Raw genomic sequence first — 25,721 nt, 5'->3', positions numbered from 1 at the left:
CCCCCAGCAGCTCTGACTGCTGACCCTATGCCCCCACCACAGAGCCCGTCCACGCAGACAAATGGGAGATGGGTCTCCAGGAGCAGTCAGTTCCACCTCTGCCCCTGGTCATCGTGGTGCCTGGGCACCCCACAGCTGGGGCTGGACATCTCAGGTCAGGGGCATCACCCACATGTTACAGATTGGCACTTGAGGCACAGGGTGGATTAAATGACTTGTTTAAGAGCAGACAGGGAGTCTGTGGCAAGGGTGAGATAAGTCTAGGGCTCCTGCTTCTCCAACTGGTGCTCTACCTGCTAGGCCACGCTTCCTGCCCTGGGTTGGGAGAGACCTGGGCACTCTCCCTGGGGCTAGGAGCTGGTAGTGCATTCCCGGGGATAAGTGCCGCTTGCTGGCCAGTTACCCAGATGCTCCTCCCAGCTCCTTTGACTGTCACTAGCACCATTAACCTTGAATTGGGATTTGGGACCACTCCACAGACAGTCGCATGCAATTTCTCGCCGGCCCCTGCAGGTAGCAGCAGGCAGTGCCCAGATCCCCTTGCTCCTGGGTGCTGCTACCCCACCTCCCTCTGAGCACTCAGCTACAACCAGCCCCACCAGCCCCATCAGCACAGGGGGGTGAGATGAACCTGCTGCACTGCCGCTTCCCCTCCCGTCCCAGCAGCTGCTCCTGGTGGCACAAGCCTGACCCTGTGATGCTGGGTGTCAGGACCCCCCTGGGCAGACCGCCTGACTCACCTGGTCTGTCTGTCTGCAGCACTATACGAAGGAGCAGGGAGCACTTTGCACCAAGCTGGTGAAACCTAAACCAAAACCAGGGACAAAGTCTGCTGAGGAGGAGCTGGCCAAAGGTAAAGAGGGGTCAGCATGGAAATGCCAGAGAGAGGTGGGGGTAGGCAGGGGGACGTGCTGCTCTGAAGAAACAGTACTTGTGGGGAGAAAGGAAACCCCCCAGGTCCAGAGGTCTTCGAAGCACAGAGCTGGTTCTCTAGCTGCCTAAGCCGCGTGGGCCAGAAGTGGGTCAAGCTCACCGAGAGGCCAGAGCGGTGTGAGGCAGGGAGCGGAGAGCCTTGCACTGCCCTAGTAACTGGTCTGCTTTGTCTCCCCTGCTGAGCCCAGCCGGCTGGTTACTGAAGCTGCAGCACCTGACGGTTGGCCACCAGATAGGGAAAGGCGAGTTTGGAGGTGAGTGTTTGGGACAGCTGTGAGTGCGTGGTGCTGAGGCCATGGAGGACCTGCCCACCCGGCGCATGATTTATCCTGCGGACGGGAGCCAGGTGGCAGCCCTGGAGCCTGAGTCAGCCTGGGCAGCGAGAGCCCATATGTGCTGGTGGAGCCCTGTCGGGCTGGCTGAACGGGGAGCTCAGGTCCCATAGTTTACCATGATGCTTGGATGGATGGGGCAGTGATATGCCATGGTGATCTGGGTCCTGTGGACACCAGACCCCAAGGAGATACGTGCTAGTGGCTGATTCCAGCTCCAATGGCTAGTGGCTGAGTGGGCTCATTCTTTACACCTCTCTTCCTCCTCCGGCACACACGGCTTTGCAAGCTCAGTTCAGAGCTCACCCTTCCCACCCCTGGCCTCAAGCTGCCAGCTCAGTCTGGACGTGCTTTCCCCAGGAGCTGACAGTGTTCTCCCTCTCTCCCCACGCTCGCCCACACAGACGTGCTGCAAGGAGAATACATGGGGCAGAAAGTGGCTCTGAAGAACATCAAGTGCGATGTCACTGCTCAGGCCTTCCTCTCTGAAACCGCTGCCATGACGTAAGTGAGCGGTGAGGCGGGGGCAGCCTGCCCCCAAGTCAGCCCTCCGGGGTCCCCGCACTCCAGGATGGAGACGCAAGCATTTGGGAGATAAATGTCAACCTGCAGGAAGGCTGCTGGGTGTATGTGAGCATTTGGGGCAGTGCGTGAGACTGGGAGGTTGTGAGCGTGTTTGAGTGTGTGCGAGATTCTGGGTGTGCAACACAGTGCGCCCCAGACTGCCCTGCTGTGTCCTCTCCTCCAGAGCCTGGCCCAACCACCAGGGCTCAAACCCTGCTCTGCTCCTTCCTCCCCCCCGGCTCTGTGGCACAAGAGTGGCTCCCTGCGGTTAGCTGGAGAGAAGAGAGGGGTAGTTCACCATGTTAGAAGTCCCTTAGGCAGAAGGCAGGTTTCACAGCATCTCATGAAGTCAGGTGCTGCTTGCAAAAGCATTTCTGATTTAGTTAGTTTATAAGGTGCAGATCTACCCTGCCTAGCCGGAGGAGTGTCGCACAGCCGGTCCTTCCCTGGAGTCCCCCGCTCCGCAGACAACAGTAGAGGTGGGAGGCGGACGGGGTAATTCCAGCTGTGTGCACTTGTGCCAAGCACTCTTGCTGTGCCTTTCCATTTAAAGGACCAGGGGGGAGGCTTGTGGGCTTCAGCTGTCCTCTGACTTCACTGTCTTGCATGTGTTTTCTTTCTGCAAAAATAATTATCCCACAAAAACCAGGGTTGCAGCCCAGGCCCTGTGTGCATGAAAGCTTTTCACAGCCACCACACAGCCCCCTGGGCAGGTGCAGGGTTCACTGTGTGAGCTCTCTGGGCTCTCTCCCTCACACAAGTGAGAGGCTACATGTGTGCTGTCTCTCCCTCTTAGAGAGGCACAGAGGTTTTTGCCATGGGCCTGCATGCAGGTATGTGCATGTGCCCTGCGGATAGCTAGATCGGCCCCCTCTCTCACAGGTGCAGAGCTGCATGTGTGCATGCGTATGTACCCTGAGCCTTTGTGGGTGTGCATGTGTGTGCAGGTTCCCTGGAGACACTCCAGCTGCCATCCACTCTTCTCCACACACATGCTGCATGCAGTTACTGCAACACGCCCAGATGCAGGGCGTTCCCTTAACATTGTTCTGTCTCTAGGAAAGTCCGGCACAAAAACCTGGTGTGCCTGCTAGGTGTGATCTTGCACAACGGCCTCTACATTGTCATGGAGTTCATGAGCAAGGTGAGCACTTCCTGGGTCTGGCTAATGCCCAAAGCAAGGCAAGTCACAGTAAGGGACAATGACTCCTGGTCACTGCTTCCCTTCTCCAAGCTCAGGGTAGTGGTTGTGGCCTGTAGTGCCTGCCCTGGGTCACCGGAGACTGGGAATTGTTCATACCAGGTCCCTGGGGTGGAATAAGACAGCAGGTTCTTATTTAAGAGGGAATAGTTCTGGGGTCTGAGCCAGCCACAGAGGCCATTCACACAGGTTGTGATGCAAAAAGATCAAGGAGGCAGTGTATGGGTGGGTGAAGGCCTGGCTGGTGGGTCATCAGAGGGCTTGGGGTCACCAGGGCCACCAATGCAGAACCCTGCCCAGCTGCCTGTGGTTTCTGATGAGTCTCCTTCTCCCTCCGGCAGGGGAACCTGGTCAACTACCTGCGCTCGCGAGGCAGATTGGTCGTCCAAGTTAAGCAACTCATCCAGTTTGCCCTGTGAGTTCTGCTCCCGGATGTGACAGGGTGGAGATAATGCTGTTCTCATGGTCAGGACAAGCCCTCTCCTTCTACCATCCTCACACTTGACCGTCTCCCATCACCTCTTTCCTCCACGTGCAGTCCAGACATCCCGGCTTCACGCCGGGGAAAGTCTCTGTCTTTATCCCTTTTTCCCAAAGAGACAGTGACGTGCCTAGGGTTGCACTGCAAGCAGTGGAAGAGCTGGGCCTAGCCCCTGGGAACCCTGATCTCTGCCCTGCTCTCACCTCAGGATGGCTAAAGCCAGAGACAAGAGGCACTGCAGGTCTGAGGCTAGGGCTGTTTGCTGTTCTGGGTGTGAGGGGATGGCCGGCCCATTCCAGCTCGACAGTGTTGTCCCATTTGGATGGGGTTAACTGCAGTGCCCGTGGCTCCAAGGTGGGGTTGGTTGCGGCACACAGGTGCTGAGTACGTCTGATCCCTGTTTCCCCCCAACCTGACTAATGCTGTTGTGCTACACAGGGATGTCTCGCAGGGGATGGACTATCTTGAGTCCAAGAAGCTGGTGCACAGGGACCTTGCTGCACGCAACATCCTGATCTCGGAGGAGAATGTGGCCAAAGTGAGTGACTTCGGCTTGGCCAATGTTGATCCAAAAGGCGTGGACACCACGAGGCTGCCGGTGAAGTGGACAGCTCCGGAGGCCCTGAAACACAACGTGAGTGAGTGAGAGGGAGACTGGCAGGGGCATCCCCAACCAGCCCCTCTCTTCTTCCCTTCAGAGGGCTCCCAGCCTCCACCCCTTCAGGTCCTGCCCCCTTGGCAACTCCAGCCAAGATTTGTCACCCGGTTGTGACCAGCTACAGCAGCTTTGTGGGTCTGTGCCCACACAGCAGCTTTGCCCCCAGTCCAGTCCCGTGTCACCCTGTGTTGTGTGCCCCTCTGCCCCCCGCACTATGTTTGTCTCCGAGCATTGTGAAAGCACCCCAATCCCCAGGCAGTAATCCCATGATGCCTTTGGAGAGGGTGGAACACCCATGGGACGTGCACATATAGCGGCACCTATGGTGCAATGCCTTCTGGGATATCCTAGCACATGGGGAGGTGGGGGAAAGGGGGTGCTGCCAAACCAGGTACATGAAGACACCCAGGAGCCAGGGCGGGTGTTTGGCAGTGTGACACATCTAGCTGCTGTAGCTGCTGACCCAGCATCAGCCACAGGTGTGGGCACTGACTCCATCTGGACCCCGTCGTGTCATTGGCTTGTTAGAGGCGCAGTAAGGTTACAGCAGGAGCCAGGGCTAGACATGCCTTGGAAAGGGCCAGATTGGTCCCCCATATTGCAGTCCCAGGGAGGACCCAGGAATGTGCTTTAGCCACCAGTCAGCAACCTTTCCCAGCCACGGTCTGGAATGACCCCGCTCACGTCCAAAAGGCCTGGCACTAAGACCCGGCTGCCACGGGTACTTCTCCCTGCTGCCCCATAGTAAGCTCCCTGCCACCACAGAGCATGGGGGGAGTGCCCAGCACTGACACACCACCTCTGTGTGCCATATCCAGTGGCTCCAGGGGCTGGATCCAGCCCGTGGGCTGTAGGTTGCAGACCCTTGGCCTAGGCCCTTCAGCAAGGGGAGAAAAAGACACAGGCCCTGGTAGCCTGTGTCATGTGGCTTTGTGACTCGCTGCTGCAGCTTCCCCTTTCTTGTTCTGGCCTAGAAATTCTCAACCAAATCGGACGTCTGGAGCTATGGGATCCTCCTCTGGGAAGTGTTCTCCTACGGCCGGGCGCCTTATCCCAAGATGGTGAGTGCCTTTCCCTGCGGGCTGGCCTTGCTGGCTAAAGGTCCTTCTTAGTAGTTGAGCACCTGGATGACCCATGGCTTGGGTCAAACAAAGACACTGGGTCTTGCAGTGCCAAGCACCTGAGCATGGGGGGAGCCAAGGCTGCTGCTTGGGCAGCACCACGTGGGGTAGGTGCTCTGCCTGCGGGGATGGTCGTGCCATGGGGGCAGTGGTGCAGGAGTGACTCGATGACAGGGAGTGATGGGTTGATCACGTGGATGGAGGGGCTGTGGCAGGACTGTGGTGAAAAGCAGAGCCCCAGTGGGTGAGGAGGTGGACCTTGTTGTTTCTTTGTGGGCAGGAAGGCTATAGTGAGAAGGCAGGAAGGGAGCAGAAGTTTTCAAAGCTGGTCTAGCTCTCTCTCCCCTCCACAGGCCCTGAAAGAAGTGAGTGACATGGTGCAGAAGGGGTACCAGATGGGGGCCCCTGATGGCTGCCCACCCTCCATCTACAACCTAATGAAGAACTGCTGGGAGCTGGAGCCAGGGAAGCGGCCTTCCTTCAAGAAGCTCACTGAAAAGCTGCAGAAGGCACTGACGCATACAGACAGCACTTAGCCCTGCCGGCTCCTGCTCCCTGCCCACACCAGCACTGGGCAGGGGAGCTGCACGCCGCCTCTGCCCTCGCCAGGGACCAAAGCACAGTGCACGGGACTCCCTTGGCGCCGGGACTGGCCCTGCGGGTTCTGGTGGCTGTCTCAGCTGGCAGTGATGGCGAGGTTGGGGCGCCCACATCAGAGCTCCTCCTCTTCCCCCTCCTCCTTGGGTCTGACACACCCAGCGAGATGACAATGTCCCTCCAAGTCCCCACACAAGGCTGAAAGACTCATTTGGATGCAGCGCCAGCAAGCATGTGCGCAGGCTGCCAATGCACACCCACACTGGCTGGGGGGTGAGAGTATATGGTGCAAGCTTGCAAGGGGCATGGGCTGGGATCATGGTGCCAAGTCTTAGTCGCACCCTGATTTCTGGCTCACTGGTTTGTGGCTGTCAGAGGGGCAGGGGTTGTCACAGGGACAGCGGGGAGGCCAGGAACCCTCTGATTGCCACCTCCAGCTCCTGGGCAGCAGGAACAGCGGCAGCCGTTGCTCGGAGCCAGCAGTGCACCTTTGTGGCCAGTACTCATGCCAGCAGCACCCAGTGCTGTAGCTCCCCTCACCCCGAGGGCAGGGGGCTTCTCACATGAGGCCTCTTGTCGCAAGGCCTGGCATGTATGGGGGAGAACAAGGAGAGCTATTCCAGAGCCCAAACCAGCTCTCTCCGTACCGCTGCAGCCATTCTAGACTAGATTGGCTAAAGCCTGGCATCTGAAGATGGAAAAGACCAGTTACGGTCCCTGTCCTTCCCCAGGGGGGGCTGTTAGCAATCCCCCTGCCCTGGACAGGGCACAGGAAAGGGGGCTGGGTATCTGCCCACCTGCCAGTCCCACTTCCCCACCCTTGTGCGGGTGTTTTCACAGCTAGGAGCTGCAATACTTTCAGGCAGCGTAGGGCTGGGACGGGGCTCAGGCCTGGCCTTCCAGGGGTGCGGGAGTGGACCTGGGTGCAGGGTCCTCACTGGAGAGGAACTGCTGCTCCCTGGTGATCAGCCCGAGACCTGGGTGTCAACATGCCCCGACTGATGTGTGTTTCCAAGCGTTTTCTTGGTGTTTTATGGTTTTAAACATTGACAGTAAATGCAGAGAATACTACAGGTCTCAGTCCACATTGAGCTCTTCATCTGCACTTAGTCCCTGCTGGTGCCTCAGTATCTCCTACCTGGGCTCTCAAACCTGCAGTCAGTCCGATAAGCCAGACACCACCAGTTTCCCCAGTCCAGGGACAGTCTGAGGATTTCTTTCCTTACCTTTGGGTCTTGCTGCTCAGTGTTTCCTTCTGCCCCTCGTTATAGGCCGTTTTGGCCAACACCCCCTTCACACCTGGGCTACTTGTCCGCTTTGTATCCAAAGAACAGGTGACTGACAGGCTGTCACATGATCCCAGGCATCTGCCTCCCCCCACCCCTCACCTGGAGGCAGCTAATTGTCACAGGTGGGACTAAGCTCGGGGCACTTAAAAAGGCCAAATCACCCCATGACACTCATTTTAATTAGACCACAAAGTAATGGATTGCTAAGGCTGTTAGTACCAAGGCCTGGACACCTAGACATGCATGCCTAAGGGAACATGCACATGCACATACCTGCCACATATGTATACAGGCATATGAACATGCCTATGTACAACTATACTTGCAAACCTGGGATATATATTCATATACACGCTCTGGCATCCAGGTGCATGGACTTTCTCATGCAAACCTTTGCACTTGTATGCACACATGCTCGGAGCATGGTCATGTTCCTAGCGCCCCTCTCAAGGCATGGAGCATGGAGAAGAAATCCCAGGGGAGACCCCACCTTCCCCATCGGCCGGCTGGAACAGCACCAGGCCCAAGGTTGCATATAGCTGGCTGCATTTGGCGCCCTTGATTCTGACTCTTGGTTCTGAGCCCCCGCACAGCCCTGCTCTGCCTGCCATGCAAACAGTCTTCCTGCCTGTCCTGACCTGCCCAACACCTCTGTGTACATACAGACATTCAGGGAGATTAGGGTGAGTTAAAAATGGCCACCTGAACTAAGGTAAGTTGGGATGGCAAGCAGATTGTGTGGCAAGCAGGGACTGGAGGGACTAGGAGGGTCTGGGGGGGATCTCTGCCCCTCTGGGCCCGGTGGCTATTTTTAGCCCCACCGCCAGATGAACAGCCCTCCCAGCAAACCAACCCCTTCCTGATCCCATCTGTACTTCCCCAACCCTGTCTTAGTTCCTTGGTTCCCAGCATTGGCTAATTCTGGTAAAACTGGCACTGGCAGCAGCTTGTGGGATGGAGGATTTTGCAGGCCCAGGGGGGCTGGCTAGTCTGCTGCGGGGTAGGGGGTATTGTCTGTCTTGGGGTGAGGCAAGCAACCAGGGGGCTAAAAATAGCTTAGTGCCAGGGTAGGAAAAGTGCAGCCCCAGGTCTGGAGCCCATGGCTCAGCTTTCCCAGCCCTGGGGCTGCACTGGGAAATGTACAGAAGTCCATTTAGATTGGTCTCGCCGGACTTGATCTAAGTTAGACTACCTCCAAGGTACAGTTAACTTAGATTGGGTCAGCCATTTTTAGACTGATCTAAACTTCCTGAACTTCTGTACAGTTCGCACTTAGATCGATCTAACTAGGGATCCAGTGTAAGCCCCACACCAAGGCAAACTAAATTAGGTGAGGTGGCCATTTTTAATGCGATCTAACCTCCCCAAATGTCTGTATGTACCTCCACATTCTCTACCACACCCTTGTCTTCCAACCTAGCAGGTCTTCTCACTGACCCCAACCGAAGGGTTGTGCGAGGACATCATAGAATCGTAGAGAAGTAAGGCTGGAAGGGACCTCGTCTAGTCAACACCCCCTCCCCATCCAAACCATCCTATGCAAATCCATAAACTGACCTACTAGTAGGCCTACACAGCCAACCCTGATACAACCACAAGACATAATGCACTAACATGCCACAGATGGATCAGGGGGACAACAGTGGCTAATGTCCTGCTGCTGCAAGCATTGTTAAAATATTCTTGAGAGATCCAAGGAAGAGGGCCATGCCCCCTGCTACAGAGGAAGGCAAAACATCCACAGCCCATACTAATCTGACCATGGGGTAAAATTCCTTCCTGACCCCAAATATGGTGTGATCCTGAGCAGAGGAGAAATCTTCCAGCCAGGAATCTCCAGGTCTCAGTCCCAGCAGGAGCACTGGTGCACCCCAGTCATAATCCTCAGCCTTGGCTGCCACCAAAAAAAAAAAGTAAACCCTGACACACGTAGCAGCAGGAGGGGGAAAAAATCCTTCCCGGCCCCATATAGCAACCACCGAAGCGCAGAAGCATGGGCAATACCCATAGTAGAACGTAGCCACAACTATGCCTAGGTCATCTCTGACCTGTGCCTGTCCAACCTCTTCTTCAACAGCTCCAGTGATGGAGAGTCCACAGCTTCCCTGGACCATCTCTTCTACTGCACTGAGTCCCAAGATGAAGAGGTGTCTAGGGCAGGCGCCTTTCAGCAGTCACAGAAATGCAAACAGGAATGTGCACACTCACCCCCACGTCCTTCATCTGCTTGGACTCACAATAACACACTTACATCCTCGACACCAACAACCACTCATACTGGCTCACATGTGACCTCACACACACTTACACAGCAGCATGCCCCTCTGGACACACTTTCTTCTGCTCACACTCACACCATCTCACCACTCTCCCTGATGCTCACTCATACTACACACACTCCTGCAGACTGATGCTCGGGTGAGGTTTTGTCCATTTGACCTCCCCGCTGCTCTCACTTCTCAGCCATCCAGGGTCGGATGCCCAAAACTCCTGGTGAAATGTTTGCATCTCTGTGTCCTGGGGGTGCTTAGGAACCCCCTCCCTGCCCAGCTCAGACACCCTGCCCTCCTTAGCATAATTAACACAAGGCCCTTTAGGTCTCCTTGTCAGAGGAGCTGGTGTCAGCTAGAGTGAGAGGTGGTCAGCACTGAAGATGCAGCCTTCTTTGCCCAACCCCTGTCCTTGCCATGTTGGAGCAAAGAGCCCTGTGAACTTCATGCCTCTTTTGTTTTAATCAGGATGTTGATCTTGTGAACCCAGCAGCACTGGTACCAGCACAGCCCTCCAGACTATGTGCTACCTGCTGCCTCTTCACCAAGTCCCTCAAATGGGGAAGGCAGTGGGGTTACAGCTTTGTAACTGCAGAGCTTTGTCCTAGCTCCAGCTGCAGCTTCGAGCTGTGGAGGTCCTGGTCCAAGCCCCAGTGCACTGGCCCTGACAGCTGTCAAAACACACACTCGGCAGCAGCCCATCCAGACAGGTCCTTTGGGTGCTGCCCTGATACAGCAGTCCAGGGAGCACTCCTCACGTGCTCGCACTCCTCACAAGAGCTGACCTGAGGGTGGGTGTGCGGGCCATTGCACTCCATGCGGTTTCAGTGGGGCACAAGCCCTTGCACAGGGGCAAACATTTGCTCCCTGCTACAGCTGCTCTGTCCAGCACACCGGCCCTTGTACCCATTGACTAGAACAGATGGCAGCACTTTGTACAACCAGGACCACAGCATCAGCCCGGTTTGAGGAGGCTCCAGGCCCCGCAGGGGCTACTGTGGAAACCCATCCAAGCAACTAGCTGGCCCATTCCTAGCCCTCCCAGTCTGGGATTCATTGACTCTCACAATCCCCAGGGGCAGGACAAAGGGGCAGCCCCTTGTACCAGCTGAGATACGAGGCCCAGGGAGGCCAGCAGACTTTCTCAGGGGCACCCAAGAGGCCAGTGATGGAGCAAGGACTTAAAGGCAGGTCCCTTGAGCATGGGCAGGCATCTGAATTTCTGCTCTCCCCGCACTCCCATTCCCATCTCCGGTTCTGTTTCTGTAGCTCCAGCATCCTCCTCATTGCCTCCACCCCAGAGGCCCTAGGCAGCACTTTGGCCTGGCCCACCCCAGTGACACTGGGCCATACAGGGGCTTAGACCCAAACTGACCCATGGCAGAGCCCTAGGCCTTGGCACTGCCCATCCCTGTTCAGATTGGCAGGCGGTGATGCCAGAGACCTGAGCTGTATTAGGGAGCCCCACCCAGGTACAGCCAGGTCCGTTCAGGCTGGGTGGTCTCTCATGGGTCCCTGGAGGGTCCCTGGGGCCTGTCCATCCTGCTAGGACCTACTGCTGCTTTGCTAGGAGTGCCCCCAGCCAAGTTTTGGGGGAAGATTTGTGTGGGGAGCAGGGGTCTTCCTCCTCGGGAACAGCTCCTGTTTTCTGGATGAACCTCCCCTGTGTAGGCAGCAGCAGCAGCAGCAGGAGGGGAAGAATAAAAGAGACAGTGCCAGGAAGAGTCAAAGGCAGTCCTACCTCCCAGGGTAACTCAAAATCCCACTTGGCCCACAAGGTACCCAGTGCGCCTGCCTCCCTCTGCCCCTGTGACTTCTTGGCCTCAGAGAGAGACAAAGCACACTGCCCCAGCAGCTGACCCGCCAGGGATTGAGCTTCTCTGATTAAATCAAATAAATTAGTTCAACAGCATCCTTAAGCTTCTAGCTGAAATTAGACCTATCCCTGACGGGAGTGGGGTCAGCCCTGCTAACATGGAAATGGAGCGGACCGGGCTGCAAAATCAGAAGGGAGGTGGGTGAGCCCTTGGGGCTTTTTCCCGAGCACACCACCCCCTCCAAAATGCACCACGCCACCTCTCTGCCTCTTAGCCCTGGATCTGAGCCTGTCCCTTCCCCATGCTCTGCCTGGTGCAGGGATTACACTTTAATCAGAATCTGTGTGGGAAGTTGTAATATAGATTACAAGCGGTTGGCATCTACCCTGGGCATATCAGCCACAGCCCATCCTGCCCGGGGATGAAACCTTACTGTCACGCTGGCTTGCAGACAATCTCGCTGCCTCGGTGGAGTGCAGATTAACGCAGTGGGGGGCAGGGTCTGTGTGTGGACGTGGGAGGGCTGGGCCCACACCAGTCCCTTCCAGACTTGCAAACCTTGATTAAGTTTTGCTGCCTAATCCTCTTGGGTCTGTGCAGGGTCCTAGCACATCAGTAACCCCACAGCATTCTCCCAGCCACAGCTCCTCCTGGCATGGTGCTTGGGAAGGCTTTTAAGCTATCAGCCTGCCCAAAGGAGTGAGGGACTGGGGCATGGGGATCCCAGCCAACTTGAAGAGGCTGAAGGATGCCAAAAAGGGCTGAGGCCAGTGCCCCTGCAGGACACAGTGGTGGGGAGGGGGAACTAGCATGGAAGTGAAGGCCAGCTTGGAAGACAGGGTATGACCTGCCTTCTCTTCTTGGGGTGATTCCTGTGCAGCTGCAGAGCTCCACTGATGGGCCCAGAGCCCCACGGCTGTCCGGCCGCCTGTGCGTTTCAACCCCGGGCTGGAGGGGGTGGAGGGAGAGATGGACCTTCTCGTGGAAACTACACTGCTAAACTCAGTTCACCCTTTTTGTCCATGCAGCCACCTCCCAGCTCTCTCCCCACCCTGGATCCTCTCTGCCAGGGATTGTGGCCTGTCAGAGCTGGCAGCCTGGTCCCCAGGTCTGTCTGAGCCATACTTCAGCTGGGTAGCCCTATCAAGGGCTCCTCAACATGATCACGCTGACTCGCCAGAGGCAGAGCTGTGGACTGGTTTGGCTTGGCAAAACCAGTGCAGCCAAGGCCTCGGCGACTCTCAGTTACTAAGCACTGGTCCCCTTGGATCACATATACCAACCCTTGGCTTTTTCCAACCATTCACCCTCTGGCCACAGCCGTTGCTCTACTCTGACTCCTCTCAAACCCACCTCTGGGTGCCCCCACCTGGTGGCACTGCCCTGGCCCTGTCTCCCTGGCACTGCAGACATGGGAGGCATGCTCCCTCAGTCCCTCTGGGGTCAGGGCTGCTTGCTCATTGCACAGAAGCCCCATCCCCAAGGCATCTGCACCAGCCAGGACCTGAACTAAGACCCTCCCCCAGGCTTCAGTCCCACATGGCTACTCACCTGGGGGGCACACGAGAGATCCCAGGGCCACCCTTGGGAGTGGGGAGAAGAGTGACAAGGTCCCTCCACCCAGGAGGCTTTAGCTTCCCCTCCTAATACCTTAATCCCGCTCTTATCCCCGTGAGTCCCCGTGACACAGAGAGTCCTCCTGACCTTGCAGCACAGACGGCCCCTCCCCAGGGAGGGGGACCTGGCAGCTCTTGGCCCCAGTGCTTGTCAGACACAAGCGCTCTGCGGGCTCTGTGCCGCCAGGATCCAGCATGGCTTCCTTTTTCACGACAGCCATGAAAAGCTTCAGGGGCGGAGGTGAGGAGCAGGAGGAACCCAAGGATGGGAAGAAGGCAGAGCTGCCCAACGGCATGTCCCACGAGGAGTTTGAGGAATACCAGCGGCAGCTGCTGGAGGAGAAGTAAGACTCTGCCCTCTGTGGCCCTCTGCCACCTGGGTCCCTCTGCGCCCACGGGCTGCCAGCCACCAGCTCGGTCTCAGCCCCGAGGAAGGAAGGAAGGGAGTGGGAGGGCGCACCCAGCTGCTCTGGGCATGGACGATGCACCAAGCCGAGGCAGAGGCCAGCTGGGTCACCAGAGCCCCATGGGTGAAGGGAAGGGGCTGTAGTGGGTGCTCCTCCACAAGCTTTCCTTGGACGGAGGTCCTGACCTGCTGAGAAGCAGGGGCTTCTCCAGCCCAGTCTGAGGAGCTGGCCAGGGGGAAAGCCCCAGGTGGGACATCAAGGCTCAGGAGCCAAGAGGATAGGGGAGGTGGTGGGAAGGCAACATGGGAGAAAGTAAGAGAAGCACAGGGAGTGAGGAGGCAAGAGGAGCAAAGCCTAAAGAGTGCTTGGGCAGGGAGAGGCTTGGCAGAGACACAAAAGCCCCTCCATCAGGCTGCTCGCCAAGGGCCTGGCTCTCAGTCTGTAGGGATGAGGTACGGCCTCCTTGAAGGCCAGCCAGCCAGGATCCCTGCCGGGTAAGGACAGACACAGGCCCATTGAGAGCAAGGCTTGCAATTACAGGTGGCTCAGGAAAGGGACATTTCCAATGAGCACTGAGGGCTCAGCAGGGGTGCTCTAGCTCTTGACTTCCTGCCCTGGGCTACGAGGTGGCATTGCTGTGGGTTGCTGGACTGCTGCTATGCTCCCAGCCATCCCATGTGAATCCAGAATGATGTATCACATGCAACATTTGACTCACTAGCACTCGGGGACCCCAGCCAGCCCTGCTGCGACAGCTGTGAGCTGACATACAGGTGTTGAGGAGCATGCTTCTCAGAGCTACGTTTACAAAAGTGGCCCCTGATTTTGGGCACCCAACTTGACAGGGGGTGAAGCCCAATTCTTGGAAGTGCTCAGCACCCAAGATTGCTGTGGGTGGCCTGGAGCCACTGGAATTAAACCCCACTTTAGAAAGCAGCAGCCTTCAGGGCTGAGGAAGCTCCCTGAGAGCTTCAGATGAAAGTATCAGGATGGGGCCAAGGAGCAGGACACTTACGGTGCTTGGAGACTGCCCAACTAAATGCTTCACTAGTTCACTGGCTGTTGGCACTGGGGGTCCTGGTGCACAGTGCCATGTGCAATCATCCTGTCAGTCCATCTTCATGCCAAAATTTGAGCCATGCCTAACCCTAGGCAGCGGTACAGCAGGACTGCATCCACATGCAACATTGAATTGTTACCTGTTGCTAACAAAGCAACGTATGTCTGGATTGTGGCCTTCATTCCAGCTCTGCAGAAGCTTGTGTCTATCTAAAGCACTGAGAGTTTGGGCTGGGCTCTCTGTTCTGCTCTGAGTACGCCTGCCCTGCGGGCATCTGTGTGGGATAAATGAGTGTGTGCAGTGTAAGGTGTGGTCACTGGAGGGCACGCTTGCTAACTTGGCAGATTATCCGATACTTTCAGGCAAGGTATTTGCGAGCAGCCACTGCCTGGGCAGCCTCAAGTCTTCGGGGATCTGATCTGAGGCATCCTGGACCTTACAGCCAGCAGTGCTGGGCTCCCTTGGGCCCTGGGGATGTTGCTAGGTGAATGGGTCTGCCGCTGGGTAGAGGGTCACTCCGGCTATTTCTTGTTCCTTCCTGCAGGATACAGCGGGACAAAGCCTTTGCACATAAGAAGGCAGAAAGAGCCACTGTCCGGATGCACCTTCGGGGGAAGTACCGCCTGCCACAGGTACGGGTCGCTTGCTCAGGGTGAGGCCTGGCAGTGCCCCAAGCGACCAAGGGCTGCGCTATCCCAAAGCCACACCAGAACCAGGATGGGTGCTTGCACCATCCCCTGCAGGGAAAGTTCTCCAGCTCCTTGGAGCCAGGGACACACTCCTTGACAGGAAACAGCTGTTCTCTGCCATGCCATTAGTTTGGCACCTCTGTGAGCCTCCAGGGAAGACCCAAGGCTGGGGCTCCTTCCTGACGAGGGCAGCAGCATGTTCCTCTGTCTCACACGCACACCCCAGCTGGTGGCATCACACTACTGCAACCCCAAGTAGCAGCAGCCTCCTGCGCGCCTGGAATCCAGGGAATTATGTCCCGGCCTGCAACGTGGCATCGTACCAGGTGCAGCCAGCGTACCTCTTGCCCACAAACGCACCCTTCTCCCAATCTCCAAGGTTTCCCCCTTGAGATCTCTGCTTCCAGGTTTTCCTGGCTCAGAGGGATGGCCTGCTTTTTCTGACGACCAGTGTTATTGAGACCTACCTGCTCTGACAGCTGGGGTAAGTCAGCAGAATAGCTCTTCATACCATTCAGGGTCCTAAAGCATGACACTGTCACACCACTGTGCAGCCCTATTTGTCCTCTCTTCTAATCATCACTTCCATGACTATGGCACCTGCAGCTATGGCATCCCTGGCACCCACTGCCACTTCAGGGGGGCCCTGGGCTAGAGGCAGGGCAGAGGGTTCACTGGCTTTCTTTCCTCATTTCAGAGTGAACAGGATGGTGCCCAGATCCAAGTGGCTGGAGGAGATGTGGATCTCCCTGAGGATCTGGCTGCGATGGTGAAAGAGAAGGAAGAGGAGGAGGAAGAAGGGTCATACTCTTTCTTGGAGAAGCTGCAGGGGATGGATTTGGAAGCCTTGAAAAGTAGAGCACAGGGTACATTTGATGAGGTGAAGGGGAAATGCGTGCTGATGTAAGCCCTAGTAGTGCTGCCCAGCTGGCTTCCTGCTACGTGAGCCCATGCTCAGGTTTGGGGCTCTGTCACCAGGTGAGAGCAGCTCAGTCAGGCATGCAGGTGGGTCCGAGTGTCCCTGGGGGATGTGGTTCCTCGGAGGTCTGGACAATCAGGTTCAGGGATACAAGGGCTATTTAGGGGCCCAGCTCCCAGTGGTTTCAATAGGAGTTTGCTGGCCATGTGAGGCACTTTAATGCCTATGAGGGTCTGGGTCTTAGATGCCACGGAGCTGGGTGCCATATAAAGTACAGAACAGCCCCCGGCTGCTCTCTCTTCTCCCTTAGCCATGAACACAGTGGTCTGCTGAGGCCACATGCAGGGCCCTCAGCCCATGCCCCATCTCTTCCTGGGGCAGCAGAGTTTGCTAGGGGCAGTGCTGCCTGGTCCTCTGGGGCTGCATGGCCCTGAGCCCCCTCACCACGCACACAGCTGCATTCAGCTAACCTGGTCTCTCATGAAAACTTGGCTCTGATGGCAGACTGCTGCGGTGCCTCCTTCCCAGAAAAGGCAGGAGCTTTCCCTATCCCTCAGCCCCAGAGGCGAGGGATAATACTCAGCCTGGCACAGCTCAGCCCAAGGTCCCATCCACCAGCAGTTGGAGTTACAGAGAACCACAAGGTTGCATCCCAAAGGCTGGATTTAGACACGTTCTTCACACACCATGTCGGTGGATCACAAGCGAGTAGCAACACAGTGCCTTGGCATCAGAACTGGACCAGAAATGCCCAGCGCATCACCTACGCAGCCAATTTTGGCATCTTTTTTCTGGGATTGTATGCCTCCTGTGCTGGGGAGAATGCAGTATTGCCCAAGTATTGCCCCAGGAAGGCTGTGAGCACAAATCTGTAACTCTAGCATTTGCAGCAAAACAGTGAAGGTGGTTGGGGAGGCCTATTTCTGCAAGGGGTAGGAGCAGGAGGCAGGCTTGCTAGTCGCACCTCTGTGCAGAGAGCATGTGTTACCCTGCCTGTCCATCTCCATTCCTAGCCCACTGCTTCATCTCTCTTCCTAGCCAAACCTGCACAGTGATGATTTGGAAATGCACAAAATCCAGAATCAGCCCCAGAATGGAGCTGCATGTAATTCTTAATTAAAGCTACGCACAATGGGAAGCTAGTGCAAATTGTTCCCTTTTTATTTTTCTCTTGTTAAAATACACTTAAATGATCACCTTTCTCTTTCATGAGACTTTGTGGTGCAGCGGGCAGGGCACGTTCCCAGTGCCGCTACAGACCTGCCACCTTCCCCTTGCTCTCTCTTGAGCAGATAGGTTGTGCACGCTGTTTGGGGTAGGAGCTGTCTCTGCCAGTGTGGGCCCTCACAACGTGTCATTGATCTTAACAGGGCCCTAACTGATAGTACTTGGTGCACAGGGCAGTTTTCTCTCCACACTGTAAAGTACCAAGAGCAGGTTGGAAGGTGGGTCTTGTTTCCAGCTGGGCTTGTTTCTACAAAACCGACTCCAAACCTATTTCCCTTCAGACCCAGACCTTATTCACTCTCAGATCCCAAGGCAAGTACGTGACATTCTCCCTCTTTAAATGATCAGACACAGAGCTGGGACTCTGCTTCTCCTTGCCTCAAATGCTTGTGTAGGCAGCTGGTGTGTCCCACCCCAGACGTCACCGCAGTTCAGTCCCTGCATAATCCTGTATTGTAACCAATATGCACTGAGCACAGCCCTGCATAGATATGTAGGGAGCAGGGGGGGCGCTGGATCTGCTCCCAGAGCCCGGGCACAGGACTGCTGCTAAAGCTGTTGCTGTTGCTGCTAAGCAGTAGCCTGGGCAAGTAAAACTACCCAGGAGCATCTACACAAGACATTTACTGTGCAGTTGACTGATTCACTACACATCTACACATGCAGCCCTATTAGGGCGCATGAAACTAATAAACTCCACAGCAAGACAGTTCTCATAAATACAAGTCCTACCCTGCTGTGCAGATCTTTTGTGCGCAGCAACGCACGTGTAGACACTGACACTGAGCCAGTCCCTCTGCAGCACGCTGAGCCCGGTTGGAGTAGCCCCGAGCCGGCAGGCTGACCCCTTGGGCCTCCTGCCAGCCTGGGCTGCTGTGACCCAGCTCAATGTGCTGTGGTCCGGGCGCATGTGTCAACCATGCACCCAGGGTAGTTTATAAACTGTGGAGCAATAAACTCATCAATTTATTGCTGCTAGTGTAAACATGCCCCCTTTCTCCTCACCCATGTTGCCCCTTCCCCCCCTTCCCAGTCTACTGTGGTCAGCATTGCCTCCTCCATCAGTCCCCCCTGCCCTGGGCACTCTGGAATTGAGCACTGGTGGCCTTTGCAGATGACCAGTTCCCATCAGTGGCCCCACTACACTACTTTTAATATTCAACTGAATTGAAAAGGGAAAGGCTGTTTGCTCCCTCCAGATCTGACACAGCCACAGTTCAGCCTCATCTCAGGATCTGGATGGTGAAAAGGTCCTTTTCTTTAGAAGGGAAAAGACTAGAACAATTATACAAGGACTGGTTTTCATCTTGCAGGTTATTTGCTTGAGTGCATTCCCTTGTTACATCCATTCAGCAGGTACTGTAGGCTTAAATAGGGCAGATCAGAAAAATAGCTCGGGGAGGCTGAAGGCTGCTAAGGTCACTAATACCTGCCTATTTTAGTGAAGCCTAATCTGCCTGAATCTCTTGTCCCCAGAGGACTAAGTCAGCTGAACTCATGTAAAGTATACTGTAGGATTTTGCAGCAGTGAGTCCTGATGGTGCTGTGCCCCCCCTGGATGCCACGGGCTTTGGGGCCATGGCTGGAGAATATGGGTTTAGTGAATTTTTATCAAAGCAAACAGTCTGTCCATGTGCAGTCCTTTCCTTCCCCCAGTGTAAACCCACTGGTTCCCAAAATCTGCTGAGCTGTTGGGGGCAGGGACACCATCTCCTTGTACATCTGCCCAGTCCTTCAACCTGTAGCGTGACTAAGGCAGGGTGAGCGGGGCAGCAGCCCCAGGTGCTATGTTGTGGGGGGAGGTAGGGAGGAGGACAAAAAAACAGCAGCTGCCACCACAGCCACACAATCACACCAGCAGCAGGCGGCAGCAAGAAGTCACCACTGCATTGTGCATTGCAGCTGCCCCAGGTGCCCGGCTGCCTTGTTACACCTCTGCCTACAGCCCACATGCTCGGGGAAGGGTGCTGGAAAACATGCCAGGCACATGCGGTGGAGTGACCTGCCCAAGGCCATGCAGCCAGTGGGAGGCAGAGCTGGGACTAGACTCCAGCCCTGGAGCCCAGAGTGCCCTTCCTCTGAGTAACCACTAGGCTTCTCTCCCTCCCAGCATTTCATGCAGTCTTGCCACATTTCCCGCCAGTAACAAACCGTGAGCTTGTGGCTGGCACAGAGTCCTTGCCCTCCTCCTCTGGGAGCTGCAAGCTTGACGACTATTATCTCTCAGCAATTCTGGTGGCTGCCTAAGACGCTGTAGCCAAAGCACCTAGGAAACATGATTTGGTAGCAAAGACTCAGAAATGGGAGTCCCTGACTCTTCCTGGCTTTGCAGTTGGCTTATTGCATGGCCTTGAGCAGTTCATGTCTCTGCTCTGTGCCTCAGTTTCCCCACCTGTAAAATGAGGCCTGTAATCCTTCCCTCCCTGGGAAGCACAGAAGTGCTTGGATAAGGGGTCTGCAGGCACCCAGAAAGGTTGAGTATTATCACTATTAGATGATAACACTCTGGTACCACAGAATGGAGAAGCAGAAAGAGATGCCATTCTGGCAGGTCATAGAGAGCCCTCTCGCGATGTCTGCTGCCCCCCATTCCCGTTGCCTTCTGAGCATTTGCCACAGCTGTAGTGAGGCCACATCTGGAGAGGAACACACACACTGTAGGAGCATGCGGCCATTCAGGCAGGTTACACAGACCCCCCCCGGAGGCCTGCTGCACCCTGAGAGTCCCCAGCTGGGAGGGGCTCCTGTGCCATGGTCCCTGGTGCCAGGGCTGTTTCTGAAGTTTGTATTAAATAGTGGGTAAAATCAGTCACCAGAGCCCAGGGCTCCTTCTACCCCAGGCAGTGTCTACCTTGCTGACCAGAGAGCCAGGCCGTTCGTGCTCTTCTTGTGGCTCGTGACTTCTCTTTCTGGCTCCCCACTGGCCTAGCTCTGAGAGAAGGAGTAGAGGCTGCTCTCAGCCCTACCTAGGGCATTGCGATCTGGGCATTTGAGGTTCCAGGCATTGTGGATGTGGGAGAGGTGGGGTCAAATCCCTCAAGGCCGAAGAGAGCCTAAAACCCAAGCCTTTTGTATTAACAGTTTTGCACAGACTCGGGCAGGACTGCACTTAGGCACCTCGCTCCACTTATATACCTAATTGGTGAACTAGAATCTGGCCCCACATGTCTGCAGGGAGAACAGGATCAGCCCCGGAGGGTGCGGTGGGCTGCCTGCTAAGGGAATGAGAGATGTGGGCTTCTTAGAGGTGGGACAGGCTCACTCTCCTGAGCCTTGCAACATAAGTTTGAGGCAAATGGCAGCTAAGTCTGTCACCTTAAAGGCAAAATAGGATTTGAGTCACACGATGCTTTTTCCTGCTCTGATGGACTTGTTGGAAGAGAGGCAGGGCTTGCTGTGGTCAATGGCAAGGAGGAAGAGGACTAAGGGAAAGGCCACATACACCTCCTTCCCTCCCTCCTGGTGATGATGAGTGTGGGGTGGGATTAAGGGGGATGAGATGCCAGCTCCTGCAGACTGCCTGAGAGGCACAGCTCAGACAGGCCGGGTTACCTAGTCATTCCCTGGGTACTGGGATGTCTTCGGAGAACCTAACCCACCCCTCCTTGTCATGGAGTCATAGACAAGTAGGGCTGGAATGGACCTCCTGCGGTCATCTAGTCCAGCCCCCTGCTCGAGGCAGGATCGCCCCCGTCTAAGCCATCCTAGACAAATGTTTGTTTAACCTGCTCTTAAAAGCTTTGTGAACAACCCTCACATGCAACATCTACCAGGCACAAGTCCTGGAGCCTCAAATGCCCATATCAGACATGGTTGGATCCTTGCTGCTCCATTCTGGACACTGAGGGCAGAATCTTATTACACCTTGTGGATGGTCGAGGACAACTCAGAGCTACTCAACCAAGTGCATGAGTGAGTGTATTACCCCCGGTGAGCACGTAAGTGGCCCCATGATAGGAACAGGATCTCCCTCCAGAGACGCACAGGCATCTCCCTGCTCCTGACGTAGTGCGGGCATTGACGCACCCCTGTCCTTTAGTCAGGTACGTCAGAATTAGCGGTGCTTTGGTCATCCTCGGCATCCAGAATGAAGCAGTAATGACTGTTCAGGGGCAGAAAGCCACTGAATGAGCAGCTCACTAGAGATCTTACCTGGTATTAAGGAGGAATAAATCCCCATGAGTGTAATCCAGGGGGCTTGGAGGGACAATTCTCCCATCAGCTCCCAGAGGTACATGCGTGTGAATCCTGCAGACCCATGCATCAGGAGCAGCACATGTCTCTTAGCCAGGGCCAAGCTGTGGTCTCTGCCAGCCACAGTGCATTTGCTTGCAGCCACTAGTGTGCTCGTGACAAGCATGGGGATAATGCCCAAGATGGCTCCAAAATCTACTAATGCAAGGAGGCCTCTGGCTTTGTTGTCAGACTCTGTCTGCTCTGGGAAGGATCTGCCACATAAGCCTCTGGAGCAAATGATCATTTTGAGTGAAAATGGGCAGGGCTGGATTAACGGATAGGTAAGCTAGGCACATGCCTAGGGCCCTGAGCAGCAAGGGAGCCCCGGTCCTTCCCTCCATGGTGGCAGTGTGAATGGCCCCATATACCCTCCCCTCCTTCCCTTCCTCTCCCCTCCGCCAGCCTCACAGCCACTGCGGCTCCTTCCCTGGGGTAGCTCTGAGCCCTGAAAATGAGCCAATTCTACAACCCTTACCCCCAAAAAGCGGGGGCAGAGGCGAGAACCAGCAAACATTTGCAAGGTTACATTACACACGCTCGTGCTGGCACAGGTTGATTTTCTCACTGAAAATAGAATTTGGAGATGGCTGCATTTTGATGCCAGCACTCGGGGACAGCGCCCAGCAGCAGGAACCGCGCGCTGAGACTGGCTGTCCCTTGTGTCAGGCTAGGGCAGACCTGCAGTCCCCACACAGTGACAGTCCTGCACACTGAAGTCAGCTGGGTTCTGCTTGCCGAATGTCCGCAGCCAACCCAGCCTGCGCTGGGTGTTGGCAGGTACGTCCCCTCCATGGGATTTCCAGAGAGCTTCGTCACGCAGCCAGAGCCAGCCCAAAGTTCTCTATACCCACGTATCCGATTCATTATTTTAAAGCAGTAACAAAGAGGATAACACCAGGTACTGCGCTTAATGATTCCAAGGAGCTCATTAACCCTCCCCTAACCTGTCCACAGATCTCAGTTGCTTCCCGACGCTCATGGACTTATTCAGCTTTGCTGCAGTCTTGCCCTGAGGATTGGTGAAGTTGTGATTCCCAAGTGTGTGGTGAAGTGTGTGGTGCTTGGGTAGGTTCAGGCAGTGGGACTGGTTCGTGGCAGGCAGGGGAGGGGGTAGGATTCCCATTAACATTGAACGGTAATGACTGGTGCCACCTCCCAGGGGTGGTACTGGGCTGCATTGCATCTCCCAAGCCCTTCAGGCTTGTCCATGACAGACCTCCATTGCTGTATCTACAGTAGCTGGGTCTGTCATGCTGAAGGAGGCAAGGAGATGGAGAGGGACAGGGCCCATACAGGAGTGGCAGGAAGGGTATAACCTTGGCACCAAGTCCATGCCATGTCCCCATCCATCCATAATAGGGAAGGGGAATGCCACTGAGAGATCTGCCGGCTCTGGTCTCAGGCTGCCGAGTCCAGAGCAGATCTTGGGAAAGAGAAGGGAGGAGACATCTTCTCCAAGTTCAAGTTTGCCCCTACCAGGGAGGAAGCAATGAGACAATGTGGTCACAGCCCCGTGACCCAGCTAAACTCCAGCTGTTTACTCATGAAGAGGACAAGAGGCACATCTGGCTCTGCTGGCCTGTTCTCCCCTGCCCCAAGACATGACTGAGATGCATTTGGATCAGGGGCTGGGGTAGCTCATTCCCAAATGCCCTCCTGTGCCAGGAAGTACAAAGCAAGGGGATCCGAGTGTCCCGCTCAGCAGTGCCCAGTGCCACCCCCCTGCTCATATGGGGGCGCAGGCAGTCCCGGCGCCCGTAGCCCCCTGTGCTCTAGCCATAAATCATTCTCAGTGTCTCCTCTTGCCCCACCCCGAGAGGCCTAAGCAGCCTGAGATGGGTTCATCTCCGGCTCTGGATGGAGGCAAGCGTGCATGTGATTCAGGTCAGAATCTTCCTCCAGGTCTCCTTGGCTAACAGCCCTGTCCCCCCATGTCCCCACCTGTCCCTCCTCTCACTCCACCCCGCCTTTCCAGGATCAGAGCTGGTCACGTGATACCCCCACCTCCCAGCCTCCCCCTGCCCTGCTCCCCCCCTCCAGCCTCCCCCCACAGTAAGCTGACGCAGCGTCTCTAAGCGTTAGCAGCTTTGGCTTCTAATAGGATTAGCAAGGTTTAAAACTGTCATTTGAGTGAACTAAACCTCTTGATACCCTGCATTGCACCTTCTTAACCAATTTGCCTTCAATTAGGGTAATTGGGAAACTAGCAAAGAAGTATAGCATTAATATTTTAAAGTGATGAAGCGATTATGGGCCTCGGACTAGGAAGCAAATCAATTTGCTATCTGTGCCTAAAAGGCAATTATCATCATTTGCAAATAAGTCCCCTCTTCCCCACAGCCCCTCCTCCTGTGTTGGCCAACACCTTAAGGAGGCTGCATGGGAAGGCTGTGAGCACATGGCCCTTATGGGACAATCCCTGCCAGGCCCTGCAGGCTGTGGCTGGGCAGCCCTCCCACACGCACAGCACCTGCAATTCAGTTTGCCCTTCCTTACTGGTGAGAGCCATGAACTCATGGCCGGCTGCCAGTTCTCACCCATGGATGATCTCTCCCATGGGCAGGACTGGGAGCAGAGGAGACAAGCTGCCTCAGAGGCCTCTTTGAAATCGGGTTCCTCCTCCCCAGTGACACGCCAGCTCCACTTGCATGCATGAAGCTCTGCCTCCGCAGGTGCTTCTGCACACTGTTGGCCAAGTGAAGCGCACTTGTGCACACAAACACAGCATGCACCAGACACATGTGCTCACTTCCTTTCACATGTGCTATGCAGGAATCACACTCAGGCACACACTCAGACATTGTCACACCTGCTCATGTGCTCATACTTGGCGCTCAGGCCCAGCTCCTTAAAGGTCTTTAGATACCCAACTCTGATTCAGTGGTAGGTAGCTGTGTAAGTACCTTTAAGCATCTGGGCCTTAGTGTGTTGCAAAAGGTCACATAGTAAGTGAATGGAAGAGCTGAGAACATAACCCAGGATTGCTGGCTCCTGGGCTCTTGGACTACATTTCTTCCTAGTCCCAGCTTGACCTTCAAACCCAGATACTAGAACTGGTCAGGAAATGGGGACCCTTCTCCATGGGAAATGTTGAGTTGTTATGTTTTGGCACAGAAAATGTCTGATTTGAGGATACAAATTGTGGGCAAACAGTTTCATTTCCTAAGGAAACTTTGAAATGTGCCATAGAGAGGAGATATTTGTCATACAAATTGTAATTGAGTTTTCAATGATTTTTTTCAATCCAATTTCCATTGCAAAAGAGCTTCAATGGGAGGTTTTCAACCCATCTTTCCAATGATAAACACACAAGCACCCAGCAAACTGACTCCAGTGCTATAACAGAAGGCAGCATTTCATATACTGCCTAGCTTTCTAGTCCTTAGTGAGGCAAAAACAGTCAATAAAAGACAATTAATGACATCCAGATGTGGCAAGTTCAAGGTTGGCAGCATGGCATCCTTTTTATCCAAATTGCACTGTTTGATTGTGGAATCCATTGCCACAGAAGATCAGCAGGCTCAGAGCTTGGCAGGATTCAGAAGGGATCAGACACTTCTGTGGCTACCATGAGTTGCTACTGTAAATATTAAAAATAAACAGGGGGTTTTGAAGGGAGATAAACCATCCTGCTTCAGGCAGAGGTATATCTTACCAGGGTCTGCATCCTGCAGCAGGGATGGCAGCTGAGTCTGAATGTCTGCCCCCTCTAAATGGACATGTGCAGCTGGAGCCCTATCTCCCACCTCTTGTTGCACTACTGCCTTCAGGGTATGAGGACACCGCTGTTCATGGACAGCAGGACCCCTTATCCCAACAAGTCAGGTTTTCTTGCATCTTCCTCTGAAGCAGCTGGTGCTGATCACCAGCAGTGCAACACCACGGCCAGGTGCTCGGGGCTGCTACCACCATGATCACAGTCAACAGCTGTGGCAAAAGCTGGTTTTTTTGCCCCCCACTCCTGGCAGCACCCAGGGCAGTTATCGTGTCACCCTGCCCTCGTTGTGCCACTGCTGATCATAGTCAGAGTCAGGCTCTGATCCAAGGAAATAATTCCTACATTCCCCCGAGGGAGCTAATGGGTTTTTTACCTAAGTCCCTGCATGCACCCAGAGGCTGTGGTGCTCTTACTAAGCAGCTGCTGTGAAGTGGTGCAATGGTGGGGCAGTGGGAGGACAGGGGGCAGTCATACTAACATAAGCACGTGCATGTTGTGCTATTTCTGTACAGAAAGCCATACCAGAATCCAGAACCACTATTCTGCTCTCACTGCATCCATACCTGGGGTTATCCCAGTGTAGCAG

At 55.2% G+C, this 25,721-nt stretch overlaps 2 protein-coding genes across 3 annotated transcripts in view; both read left to right on the top strand.

The window, feature by feature from the left end:
- The window catches only part of MATK (megakaryocyte-associated tyrosine kinase), a 20,173-nt gene extending 13,215 nt beyond the window's left edge, over positions 1 to 6,958 (top strand). For both annotated transcript variants that reach the window (XM_025206609.1, XM_006025753.2), the window contains 8 exons: positions 760 to 853; positions 1,122 to 1,187; positions 1,670 to 1,769; positions 2,889 to 2,973; positions 3,372 to 3,445; positions 3,950 to 4,145; positions 5,144 to 5,230; positions 5,644 to 6,958. In XM_025206609.1, coding sequence (XP_025062394.1) covers positions 760 to 853; positions 1,122 to 1,187; positions 1,670 to 1,769; positions 2,889 to 2,973; positions 3,372 to 3,445; positions 3,950 to 4,145; positions 5,144 to 5,230; positions 5,644 to 5,826 — 885 coding nt within the window. In that variant the 3' untranslated portion in view covers positions 5,827 to 6,958. The remainder of the gene's footprint in view (positions 1 to 759; positions 854 to 1,121; positions 1,188 to 1,669; positions 1,770 to 2,888; positions 2,974 to 3,371; positions 3,446 to 3,949; positions 4,146 to 5,143; positions 5,231 to 5,643) is intronic.
- Positions 6,959 to 13,074: 6,116 nt separating this feature from the next.
- LOC102382569 (complexin-4-like) lies at positions 13,075 to 15,942 on the top strand. The gene is made up of 3 exons (XM_006025766.1): positions 13,075 to 13,223; positions 14,891 to 14,978; positions 15,733 to 15,942. The coding sequence occupies exons 1-3, from the start codon at positions 13,075 to 13,077 to the stop codon at positions 15,940 to 15,942; spliced, it is 447 nt and encodes a 148-aa protein (XP_006025828.1).
- Positions 15,943 to 25,721: the final 9,779 nt, after the last annotated feature.

The sequence above is a fragment of the Alligator sinensis genome, unplaced genomic scaffold (genome assembly GCF_000455745.1).
Source record: "Alligator sinensis unplaced genomic scaffold, ASM45574v1 scaffold103_2, whole genome shotgun sequence".
Lineage (NCBI taxonomy): Eukaryota > Metazoa > Chordata > Crocodylia > Alligatoridae > Alligator > Alligator sinensis.
This window is presented reverse-complemented; position numbering and strand designations above follow the sequence as displayed.